The 13,443-nt window shown below is 39.3% G+C and overlaps 1 protein-coding gene across 2 annotated transcripts in view; it reads right to left on the reverse strand.

Annotated features, from left to right (window-relative positions):
* The window catches only part of PLCB1 (phospholipase C beta 1), a 688,569-nt gene that overhangs the window by 657,426 nt on the left and 17,700 nt on the right, over nt 1-13,443 (reverse strand). For both annotated transcript variants that reach the window (XM_066234441.1, XM_066234442.1), the window contains exon 2: nt 12,673-12,750. In XM_066234441.1, coding sequence (XP_066090538.1) covers nt 12,673-12,750 — 78 coding nt within the window. The remainder of the gene's footprint in view (nt 1-12,672; nt 12,751-13,443) is intronic.

Genomic DNA, 13,443 nt, shown 5'->3' on the forward strand with positions numbered 1-13,443 from the left:
TGTATCCATAATACCAACTTAAGATACAAAATGAAATTAATTCTATAAAATTTTTAAAACCACATTTGCTTATTCAACAGGACAGTTCATTTAATTAAATTTGGAATGCAGACAGCAACTTTGTCTAAATGAGGATCTAGGAAAACATAAACACAAAGGTTCATACATAGGCCTTGGATGCCAGGGGGGCATGTTTAGCGAGAATAAAACAGATAGCTAATACCCAGAACATTCAGGGAACAGAAAATTAAATAAATTTTCAACAACTGAATTTAACAAAAATAACTATTCTGATTCCATCTTAGATTTTGAGAATCTTCCTGTAAATATGCTACCAGCTCCCTGCCTTCCTAAATCCAGTATAAGGAATACTATTCATTCATAGTCAAATAATTCAGCATCTTGCTGGGCCTCTGGGTGCTCAGGCTGCCTGTTACTTCTGATAGAAATTAGGACACAAACAGGAAAGGCTGAGTGAGTGCATCCTCTCCGGAAGTTTCCTGAGTTAATTTGTGATGTCAGCTTGCTTTCTATTAGTGTTCACCTTGGCTGCACATTAGAACCAAATGAGAGAAGCTTTCAAAAAAAAAAAAAAAAAAAAAGCTTGATGTCCTGACCACAGCGCAGAGCAATTAAATCAGGCTCTCCCGAGGGGCAAGGCCCAGACATCAGCATTTTTCAAAGCTCTTCAGGTGACTTCAATGTGCAGCCCAAACTGAGGATCATTTCCTACTGGTTGGTAATATGTCTATTGAGGTTTCTTTTCAGACAATGCTAAGGGAAAATATCTCACAGGGAAACTTAGCCTTCCACATTAAACAGGTTCTTTAAAAAGCAAAAAGTTAAGAACGAGGACACCGAGCCAGACTGTCTGGGTTCTACTCCTGCCTCTGTTATTCACCAGCTGGATGACACGGGGGGGGGGGGGGGGGGGGTCATTACTTAACCTCTGTGTGTATGTCACTGTACTCACCTATAAATAGGTATAATCACAACTCTGTCCTCACAGGCTTATGCAAGTGATTGTGTGTGTGTGTGTGTGTGTGTGTGTATACATATGTATTAGAACAGTGCCTGGCATGCAGAAAACACCATATGTTTGCTTGCTATTATTGGTAATGATAATAAAATTATTTAAAAGCATGTGCAAATCAAATGAGAGCATGTTCAAAGTTTGTGTTTTTGCCTTTTTACATTTAAACAAAAGAAACAATGATAAAATATGAAAATGGAATATTATGTTTTGTTTTTAGCTTATTTTTATTGTGATATATGCTGAAATAACTCAACTGTCCAATTATTTTTTGCTTATAAAAGCTTTATTCCTTTTTTTGTTTTTAAGTATTTTTATTTTTCAATCACAGTTGACATACAATATTATATGAGCTTCACATATACAACCCAGTGGTTGAACATTTATATAAACTGATCACTCTGATAGCTCTAGTACCCACCTGACACCATGCCCAGTTATGACAATAATATTGACCACATTCTCTATGCTGTACTCTATATCCCTGTGACTGTTTTTATAACTGGCAGTTTATATTAACGAGATGGGAGGAAAGAGGCTTCTGTTGCTGATTAAATATAAAAGAACCCAGCTTGATAAGAAACCCATCAGTAGGGTCAAACAATCTTGGACAGGCAAAAAAACAAACTAGAGAAAAACCAAAAAAGGCTCACTCTATCTACAACATCTGTCATTCAAACAAAGGAGCACGGCATTATGTCAATACCAAGTATCTGGGAATTCTTTTCACAACAAAGCAAACGGGTTTTCCACATAACAGGAAATCAAATTATGAACAATATACAAAATATATTTCTGGCAGACATTCCTCCATTCCAGTGCTTCAAGCTAATTTTGGTATCAAAAGGTACAAATATCCCATTATAATAGCTTCATATCACGGAAAGCATTAATGTAATTTCCCTCATAATGCTGGGAACAGCTAAATATAAGCAACTCAAAAAACCGAGGCATCATTTTGCAATTAAATTATACAGGGATGGGCCAGAGGTTTACAGTTGTTCCAATGGAAAAAGATATGCAGGTTATGATTATTACAGTAGTGTTCTGTGGGCTCACAACTGTCAACCCACCTTTGCCAGCCCCATATCAAGAGTAACTACTTTGGAAATAAAGCCAGGGGTTATCATACATTTCTCAACTCTGCTGACAATGTACTCAAATGAGCACTGCTGCTGTCCCTTCACAGGATGAGGTGCTGTGATGATGACAAGAAAATTCTATCAATGCACTTACATCCTACACACGATTCCAAAGAAACTGCCACGTGCCATTATAACCAGCCTAATTTTACAGTACACTTCAAAAGGTTACATGTTGGTTTAAAATTCTACCAAAAAACAAACAAACAACAACAACAAAAAACACCTGAATCCCAACCTCCAGGACGAACTTGTAACAGATTTCATTTTAATAGCATGCCTTGTTATGTCACACTCACGTAGCCTAAGCAATCAAAACATTTGGCTATCCTACACAGGCTGGAGGCAAAAACTCTGGGGCTTCCTTCCGCCAGGGAAAAGAAGGTCAGGTTAAGAATAAATGGAGCAAGGTGGACTCCGCAGTCTCCCTCCTCGGGGCGATGTTCCCTCATCACCCGGAGACCAGCTTAGAAAAGGAGCTTGTGAAAATGAAAACTGTATCAGTAGGAATAAGAACAGCAACCAGATATGTGGGATTTTGCTAAGGATGTATTCAAGAAATCAGAACACAAGTTTTAAGGAATAAAGAAAGAAGAAACAAAGAACTGAGGAAGGAGATGGAAGAGAGCAAGTCAGCAGGTTTGGCAGATGAGAACGAATAACCCAGACAGGGCGAGGCGAGGGTGGAGCAGGTGGTGGCTGAAGGAGGTGAGAGTACGGACAAGGAGGGTTTCAGAGCCAGCAGAGGACCCTGAGGAACGCACAGCGTCACCCTCCAGGATCAGCCTGCGCTGCAGTGAGCACAGACTGGGAGCGTGACTTACTGCACAGGGGACCTGCACACCCACCAGGCACGCTTGCCCAGGGAGAGCCACAGCATGGGTCAGGGTCGGTTTACACGGCTGGGACGCACCAATTCCAAGAGCAGGAGGACATGACTATAAGACCCTTTCCCAGAACCGCCCCCCAGCCTTGACCTTGCACATGCCCCTCACAGCGGATGCCCTCCAACTAGGTGACCTGTCCTGACCCGGGGACCCTGGACCTCAGCCAGATTTCAGCCTGTCGGGATGGACCAGCACCTGGGCTCCCTGCCGGGTCACAGCAGTCAATCCTGCCAAGGTCCCCAGAGGAAACTGCGGATAGCGGTAGCTACTTCTACATCCTGACCACCTGGGGAAATAAAGAGGCAAGTTTAATATAAAAAATAAAATAAGTGGAGCATAATCTGGAAGTGAATTTGACGGAGAGAAATTTGTTCCTCGGAAATTTGACAGACTACTGACTATCCAAATTATGCCACAACACATAAAACAATGTCATCTCCAGGACCTTTACATCAGCTTGCAGCTTAGTCCATAAGATTCTTTAAATTCCCAAGGGTCCAAAAACCTTTCACCTGTGATGGAGTATTTAATAGAAAATTATCTAGGAAGAAAAGTCTTCTGAACTATAAATCCTTTCTTTTGCCTTCCATGGCTCTGTTCCCAACACATTATGGAATACATAAACATCATATTTGCCCAAACAGACTCAAGCTTCACTCCTTTAAATCAAAAGATCACAACATAGGTTAAACAGAAAACAAGTCACTATTACCTTAAGAAGAAAAAGAAAATAGATTTAAAAGTATCTGTAAACAGATGGTCAGCTGGCTTTCAAAGCAGCACATCTGTGGTCCCCAACAACAAGTTGGGGACTAATTGTTTAGTTCAAGACTAATTGTTTATTATATACCAATAATAAAAGCCACCACAATGGACCTAGAGGGCATTATGCTAAGTAAAATAAGCCAAATAGCAACAAAATCTACTTTATAGAAACTGAAAGTAGAGAAGTAGGAAAGTGGTTGTCAGAAACGGCCTGGGGGAGGGGCGAAGGGGGTTGTGAGAAGGCTACAAGTTTTCAGTTATAAGATGAATTAAGATCTGAGCATCTAGTGTATAACAGGGTGTCTAGAATTGATAACACTGTATCATATAACTAAAATTCGCTAAGAGAGTGGAGTGTAAATGTCCTCACACAAAAATAATAATAAATATGAGAGGTGATAGATGTATTCTCTCAGTGGAGAGAATCCTTTCACAAGGTATATGTATATCAAAAGCATAACATTTACACTTTAAATATATCACAATTTTATTTGTTGGTTATATCTCAATAAAAATGAAATTTAAAAAAAAATTAAATTATTCATTGTTTTAAAGCCAGCACAAAGGACTGAGAATTTACAAATTGCCAGGCTTTGTGCTAGACTCTTATTGTTCACTTTAAGCAACTACTCTAAAAAGTAATACCTCATCTTATAGATGATGAAACTGAAGCTTAAGATGGTTGAAGAGATTCACCAGAGTTGACTCATTTAATAAAAGGTAGAGCCAGAACTCAAACCCACATCTGATTCTAGGTCACTTTTTCTTTTTAATTTTTTTTTATTTTATTTATTCATTTTTAGAGCCTGACCTGTGGTGGCGCAGTGGATAAAGCGTCGACCTGGAAATGCTGAGGTCGCCGGTTCGAAACCCTGGGCTTGCCTGGTCACGGCACATATGGGAGTTGATGCTTCTAGCTCCTCCCCGCTTCTCTCTCTCTGTCTCTCTCTCCTCTCCCTCTCTCTCCTTTCTATAAATGAATAAATAAAATAATAAAATAAGTTAAAAAATATTAGGACATTTAAAAAAAAAAAAAGACTGTGATTTTTTATTCATTTTTAGAGAGGAGAGAGACAGAGAGAGAGAAGGGGGGAGGAGCTGGAAGCATCAACTCCCATATGTGCCTTGACCAGGCAAGCCCAGGCAAGGGTTTCAAACCGGCAACCTCAGCATTTCCAGGTCGACGCTTTATCCACTGCGCCACCACAGGTCAGGCCCACATCTGATTCAAAACTTGGCTTTCTTAACCATCTTCCTGCCTCCCTTATTAAGAGTTTTAAGAAAACTGCCCTGGCTTAAAACAGAATGCTCACCTAATAAGTTCCAGTGCCTCTGACTAAGGAATCCTTTTAATACACTCAATTGGGAACAACACTATTAAGTTCTCAAGCATTAAGTACTATATCAGGCAGTTCCTAGGCACAGATTCTGGTGAAGTTAGTTTATTTTAAAAGGGGTTCCAGGACACATCAGGAGTGGGGAATTGAAACAGAATGGGAAGGAAATCCCTAAAGGGTATATATTTTCAAGGCAGTTACTGTAGGATGTAAATGGACTTAATCCCACTGGAGAGAGCTGGAAAAAGACATAAATCAGGTACCCTGAGCTTTTCCTCCCAAAAGATGAGGGAACTATGGTATTTACCTATCAAACTCCTTGGGTCAGGTTGGGTATCAATTCCGAGGGACTTCCCAGTGGTGGTGTGGGTGGCAAAATGAGAACCAGTGGCCAGAAAAAGCAAAGGAATGAATGGTGGCCACTAGGTTCCAAATTCCGGCCTCTGCAGTGCTAAGAACTTCATGCTATGTCTTCTCTAGGTATTAATTTCTTCAAAAATTCAGGGAGGAGAGCCTGACCAGGAGGTGGCGCAGTGGATAGAGTGCCGGACTGGGATGTGGAAGGACCCAGGTTCGAGACCCCAAGGTCGCCAGCTTGAGTGCAGACTCATCTGGTTTGAGCAAAGCTCAACAGCTTGGACTCAAGGTCGCTGGCTCAAGCAAGGAGTTACTCGGTCTGCTGAAGGCCCACGGTCAAGGCACATATGAGAAAGCAATCAATGAACAACTAAGGTGTTGCAACGCGCAATGGAAAAACTAATGATTGATGCTTCTCATCTCTCTCCATTCCTGTCTGTCTGTCCCTGTCTATCCCTCTCTCTGACTCGCTCTCTGTCTCTGTAAAAAATAAATAAATAAAAATTCAGGGAGGAGAAAGGAAAAGACATACCATAGGTGTTGCTGGTTAGCTGGCAATGACAAATGTATGTTCCAGACCAAGCAACAACCCCAGTCCTCCAAAAGCAATCCTTACATACGTTTGGTGTTTTTTTTTCAGAGATAATTTCACTTATTGTTTTAGGATTTGGGGGAAGCTACCAAATAAAAATGAATAGAGTTCAGTTTCTTAATTTATAACCTCCCCATTGCATTCAATGAACTATTCAGTGCCCTGCCCCACTCACTGTACACAAAAAATGTCAATATTGATGTTTCTGGGATATATTAGAGAACAGTGTCCAAAAGGGGAAACAGCACTGCCAAACAGTGATGAATAAAATGGTTGGTGACGGTGATTCTTCATGGAAGCCAGACTAATTCTTTTAATATGGTATTTCTAGATTTTCTTGTAGAAGTGTATGATGCATCATTCAAAATATTTGTGAACTCTGGACTCCTATGCTGAAATATGTCACTATGGCTTCTGTAAGTATTTGTAATTTAAACTTTGCTTTTGAACTCTGTAAAAAAATATTTGAGGTTACTACTGCTATTCATAGAAACTAAACACTCCCTCTGTACAAGGACCCCAAGTGGTGTCTCGTGTGAAACCAAAGGCCAGGACAAGATGGCAGATGAGCAGATGGCAAAGCCCATGGCTGCTGTCCAGAGTTCCTAGGGATGACTGAATATGCAGGCACACAATCTAAATCACGGATAACCAGAAAGGGGTGCACTTGTTGAATCAAAAAGTATATATACAAGGCAGAAGGTCAATGGAATAAAAATGAAGTAAGGAATAGCATTCACACTCACAGGCATTAAAACACAGGAGCCGATCTCTGGGCCATCAAACCAGGTGATCCAGATATCAGTATTAGGGGCAAAATGGGAGCATAACTGCAGTCCACTGCCATCTCAGCTTCTGCCTCCTGTCCCCTCCACACCCTGAGCTAGGAGCAAGCCACACCGAAGAGTGCTGTCATAGCTGGGTCTGACCAGAAAGAAGGAAGCCACCAACACACAGGGCTACTTGTTTAACGAAATCAGATTTCAAACCTCACCTCACGCCAGTCCTCAAAATACATGATGTGATTACCCCAGTCTGAATGTCTGCCCCCCTGCCCCATTCATAGGTTGAAAACCTAATGCCCAAGGATGGTATTGGGAGGTGGGGCCTTTGCGAGGTGATTAAATCCTGAGGGGAGAATCCTCCATAAATGGGATTAGTGCCTTTATAAAAGATTCCCGAGAGATCCCCAGCCCCTTCCACCCTGTGAGGATACAACCAGAGGTCTGCAACCCAGAAAAGAACGCTCCCTTGACCCTCCTGGCACCCAGATCTTGGACTTCCAACCTCCAGAACTGTGAGAAAGACACAGCTGTTTTCTATAAGCTACCCAGTCTGTTGTATTTTGTTATAGCAGCCCATGTGGACTAAGTTAATTACACATGGATCAAAAACCTAAATTAGTAATAATGATGGCAGTAAAGACCATGAGAAGACAGGCCTAAATAAAGCCAAATGGAATAAAGGTCGAAATGTGAATATATCAAAGCTGAAAATGTCAAGTCATTTTTTTGTCATGCCTAAGTTAAAAGTTAAGAAATTCAAAGACAAGCCACAGACAGGAAGAAAGTATTTGCAACATTCATAACAGCTAAAGGAATAACCTCAAGAATATATACAGAATTCTCAACACAAGGCAAGGGATATAGTACATAATTCATGTAAGAGAAGACAGAAATGCTCCACAAATGGATGAAAATATACACGGCTTAATACTGGCAAATCAGGCAGCAGCAAATTAAAACAGAGGTACAACGGTTGCATCATATTGGCAAAAATAAAATGTTTCTTAATACCATTGGTGGGGCTTCAGGAAACAGTTCCTCTCAAACAAGACTGGCAGGATTATAAAATGGCTCAACTATTAAATAAAATTTAGGATATGTATAGCCTTCAATCAGCAATTGTACTCTGAGTATTCACCTCTGGGAAACCCTGACCCATATACCTACTGAGGGCTACTCAGGGCTGGGTGTTCTTATAGGATTGTTATCTGTAGCCTAAAAGGAGAAACAGACAAAAACCAACAGTCCAACAATGAGAAATTTTTCTGTTAAACAAAATTTAGTAATCCATCCCATGGGATATGATCGAGCAATTTAACAGAACACAGTAGACACATATGTACTCACGTGAACAGTTCTCTCTAAGACATCTGTAAAGTGAAGAGCAAGTTTGCGGAACAGTAAAAACAATATGATGTCATTTAGGACACAAATGGATATAAACAAAACAAAATGAGATAGTTCTCCGGACAGCTGCATTTAAAAGCCACCTGGAAAAATACTAGGAAGCTGCTACCAGTACGGACTCTGGAGAGAGGACTAAGATTAGTGTCCATGGTGGAGAGAGGTGAAGGACATTTATAGTGTGTTACTCGCTTACACAAAGGATGTGCTTGGATACTAGCTGCAAAACTGAAAATACAAAATAAAACCTGTGACAACCAAAAAAGAGAGAAAGTAGAGTTGAAGTCCTTCATTTAAAATGGGTACTTTTTCCTCCTATTTCTTTTTAATTTAACTATGTGTTCTGCCCCCTCCCCCAACTCCTGTTTTAGGGATACGAGGAAGAGTTTACCGGGCGATACCGAACTTCCTGAATCTGAGATAGTAGTGACTGGTTTTATTTTTACACCAACCTTGGCACAGAAGCACGGCATCGAGTTGCAAGGCAAAGGTCTACTTTCTTTCCTATTCGAGCATGATAGGTTTTTATTAGCTCGTTAACATTGACCCCTTTTCTCTTCTTCTTTCACTTTTCTTCCAAAATCATGATGCAGATTCCTCTTGAAGCTCCCATGGCTATCATGGTAACCCTTCCTGTGTTGGTTTCTGGACCCAATATGGTACTGCTCAAAAAAAAAAAAAAAAAAAAAAAAAAAAAAAAAAGCCCAGCCCAATAGGGGCAGCCTCTCAAATACTCAGGCTGTGCAGGAGTCCCTTCTCAGCCATGGTTACAAGTAAACTGATCCTCTTCAAATAATACACACTGACACCAGAAAAACAAACAAACAAACAAATAAAAAACACCAGGCTGAAAATAGTCACATTCAGAAACTCGTTTTTGCTAATGACAATCAATAAGGTTTACAGAGCCAACAATAAAGAGAGTAAGTGCATTGTGGGAACAAAGGATAAATATTGCATCCTGTAATATAAGGTGCATCCAATCCCAAACATGCTTTCGATGTTTCACCAAAACTACCTCAAATCCGCTTGCTAGCTCTGGTTTTTTTTTGTTTTTTTTTTAATATTTTATTTATTGATTTTTTTTTTTTTTAGAGAGAGAGGAGTGAGAGAGAGAGACAGAGAGAGAGAGAGAAGGGGGAGGAGCAGGAAGCATCAACTCCCATATGTGCCTTGACCAGGCAAGCCCAAGGTTTCGAACCGGCGACCTCAGTGTTCCAGGTCGACGCTTTATCCCACTGCGCCACCACAGGTCAGGCCGCTAGCTCTGGTTTTTAATTCTTAAATCTATCATCTGAGCTGCCTGTCTTTTTTTGGCCACATATCATTTCTATGTTGACAAACCAAAGGAGGGATTTGGGAAAGGAGCGTGTCATTGTCCCGGAGGGTAAAATTCAGTGGCTTGAAATAGGCGGCTCTGGTCTGTCGTATAATGTAGCCACGATGGGAGAGAGGACAAGGGTGAGACAGTGTGTAAAATGTTAGGATTTTCTTCCACTACTATAAAAAGAAAAGATCTTGTAACAGTATTCTTTACCAAGAGCTTCTTAAAGCCACTCAGCTCGCCTGCAAGCAGACTAGGCATTCAGTGTTTACTAATCAAAGCTCCTCAGTACAGGCTGCATGGACAGGGAGACGTGTTGCGGAAATGCCAGAAGGCAGAAGAGAGGTTTATTGCACTGAGTACCAGTGCAGGCTTCCAAATCAAACCAAACCAAACCAATGGAGAACACGCTGTATAAAATCAAGGGATAAACTTAAAAGTAGCCTATATTTTTCCCTCTGATATAGCATCTCTATACTACATGTAATAGATTCACATCACTGAGTAATAGTCAGCAAAATATATTTTAAAGAAAGTGGGTTTCTATATAACATCATGATGGCACCTTTTGGCCAGTACGTTCAGATGATTTTATGCAAAAGCCTGGACTAAAAGCTCAGCGTGCCAGCCCCATTTGGGAGTGCCATTTATTTCTCCTAGCGTACATAACCTCTAATACAGCACTTAGAGGAGGCCGTCTCCTTGTCGTCGTAGATGCATCCTCCTTCTGGTTCCAGGGCTGGGCTAAAAGCCAGGAGAAATGACAACCCTGGAAGCATGGAAAGTTTAATTTTTTTTTTTTACTTAACTCCTCTCATCTTTTGATTACAGATTTATGATCACTGACTGAAAAATAAACCTCCAACCTCTAATATATGACTGAGAGATGACATCAGGATTTAAAAAGTAAAAGCTAAAATCTAATCCTTTGGAAGATTAATATCTGTGAAAAGACAAGTAATAAAAAGACAAAAAGAAACTGCTACCTCATTGTTTGTTTTACTTGGTCATAAACAGCATTACAACCAAGGAAAAAAAATAGTTGGTATAAAAAACTGAAAGAAATTTCCCTACATGTTGAAATAAGCATGAGTCAAAAATACTGGGTTCATAGAACAATAGAAAGGCATCAAAAGGACTTCGGCCCTAAAACCTTTCTCTTTCTTAAGCAAAGAAATATTTATGATTGGTCTTAGAGGGAAGCTTAATTGAGTTGCTATGAATTATTTAAAAATAAACCCAAATATCTTCAGTTGCTTTTATGGAAGCTTGATTTACCAGTTGAAAAATCAAACAGACAGCTTAGTCTCTCATCCAAATACCCAAACTTTTAAAATACTGTAGGCATTATAAATATATCTTTCAGGAATATAGCTTTAACAGTTCTAAAAATAGGCTTAAGGAGGGAAAAAAAAAAACACAACCTCTTTCAAGCCATTGTTTTATACATAACAGCAGGAAACCAAACAGAACGTCAAAGCCAAAGTGATTAACACACCCAGTAATAAACATGAACATTAAATAGGAAATCTTGCTCAAATACATGTTTTGACATTAGCTTGGGGTCTATGGTTTAGCCCCTAACATCTGTGGCCAGAGATGACTCTGCGGCCAGCAGTGACTCCAAGGGACCGATATTCAGAAAGAAACTTCAGAGCCACAAGGCTAAAATTTGCGTTTTGATGATGTGTAAAAAGGTCCATTCACGACTGGCCCCGGGGACCAGATATTACTTTACAGCACCCTAAAAGCCACACTCAGACTCAACCCTGGCCCCGAGTACACCATTCCCCATGGCCAGTTCCACACCACTGCTCACAAATGAAATCCAGGTGGCCCAGAAAGCAGATGGCTAGACAGACAAACCCCATTATATGGACAGAACGTGAGCATGTGCAAAGGCGAACAGCACCTCAAAATTTGGTTCCCAGGCGTTTTATTGGCTTCTATATTTATTTAGCACTGTCAATAAAGCCTATCTCATCTTCAAATATCAGAACTCACAGGGCCAAAACACTCTGCATTCTGTGGCCTCATAGGTTCAAGTACAGAACTGTAGCATTGTCTCTTGAAATAATAACCACTTTCTATGAATATTCTGGTCTAACTGCCCATTAAACTCCAAATAAATCTTATGATCTGCAGACAGTCTATGCTTTAATAATTCAATATGGAATCATCTCAATTGGTTTCATAACAAATGAGATACTAAATTCATGGTATGATGGATAGAAAGCTAATGGAGAGAGAAATTCCTGGAAAATGGAAAGTGTAAGCTAAAGGAATCCTATTTTTGATCTTCTAGTTGAACCAACGATCAAGTCCAAATTCCTGCTGTTTGGAGAGCCTTTAATACGCAGCAAGGGGAGAGTAAAGAAAAAGCCAAAGTTATAGACATCAAAATTGTTTTCTCATTATTTTTCTTCATTCTCTATAGGTAGAGTGGAGGGGGTCTTAAATCATTAATACTGGCTAATTTTCTTCTACAACAAATGTAATTCGCATTCCCATGTTCTTCTGAAAAGTACCAATTGCTCTAGGATTTAGTACATCTAATATTTCAGAAAATAGTCCTTGGAAAATCCAAAGATATCAATATTGGAGATACTTTTTAAGTAGAATCTTTAAATAACTTACAAAGAATCACCTATGAAATGGATATACTTATGTTGATAAAATAGAGCAGTGGTCCCCAAGCCCCAGGCCGCGGACTGGTACCGGTCCGTGGGCCATTTGGTACTGGTCCGCAGAGAAAGAATAAATAACTTACATTATTTCCACTTTATTTATATTTAAGTCTGAACTATATTTTATTTTTTAAAAATGACCAGATTCCCTCTGTTACATCTGTCTAAGACTCCCTCTTGACGCTTGTCTTGGTCACGTGATACATTTATCCGTCCCACCCTAAAGGCTGGTCCATGAAAATATTTTCTGACATTAAACCAGTCTGTGGCCCAAAAAAGGTTGGGGACCACTGAAATAGAGTACCTTGCAAATCAGCAATCAAGCAGATAATGTAAGAAAGACAAATATCACTTCTTACCTTGTTTTGATCTGTCCAGTAAAAGAAAAATCCCTGAGGGTCAGACCTCAAAATAATTGGAGTGACAATTGTGGAGTCCTAGAATTGTAAGGAAAAAAAAAAGCATGTCAATATATATCACTGTAGAAAGTCATACCCGTACTTAACAAGTGATAAACTTTTTAGAATTTGTCCAAGGTGATCAATTTTTAATAAAAATTTCAAAAAAATTAGACAATGCATGGTTAATGTCATAGAATTATCAATTATATAACTGAGGTACTTTAATAATAAGTAGAATATTTGGACATTACTTGTAAAGGAAAAGTCCAGTGATGCCTATGTTTACTGATCAAGACAAGTTCTTTAAAGGCACTGGCAAGTTTTCTATTAAAAAGTTTTATTTTGTTTTTTAAAATAATTTTAGCATTAAATATCTATATATTTTATGATTAAATTGAATTAAAACTCATGCTTGAAATAATATTTGAAATTATGTTTGCTCTATGAAACTATTTTTAATTGTGCTAAAGAGAGCAAACATAGTATTTAGGCATTGCTGTATCCAAGGTAACAGTAAATAAAGCCATTTTCCGTCTATTCGGAAGGATAGCCACAAAATAGTTAATAAGTTTAAATTTCACATGATAAAATAAAACATCATAGACAAATTTAAAACATGCATATTATAAAGCAAAAACTGCATTTGCTGTAATTATAATATTAAACATTTCTAAAGTCTGTGTTCCTTCCTTTTGGCAATTTTCAGAAAGGCACACCATCTGCACAAGA

Source organism: Saccopteryx bilineata, chromosome 6 (genome assembly GCF_036850765.1).
Source record: "Saccopteryx bilineata isolate mSacBil1 chromosome 6, mSacBil1_pri_phased_curated, whole genome shotgun sequence".
Lineage (NCBI taxonomy): Eukaryota > Metazoa > Chordata > Mammalia > Chiroptera > Emballonuridae > Saccopteryx > Saccopteryx bilineata.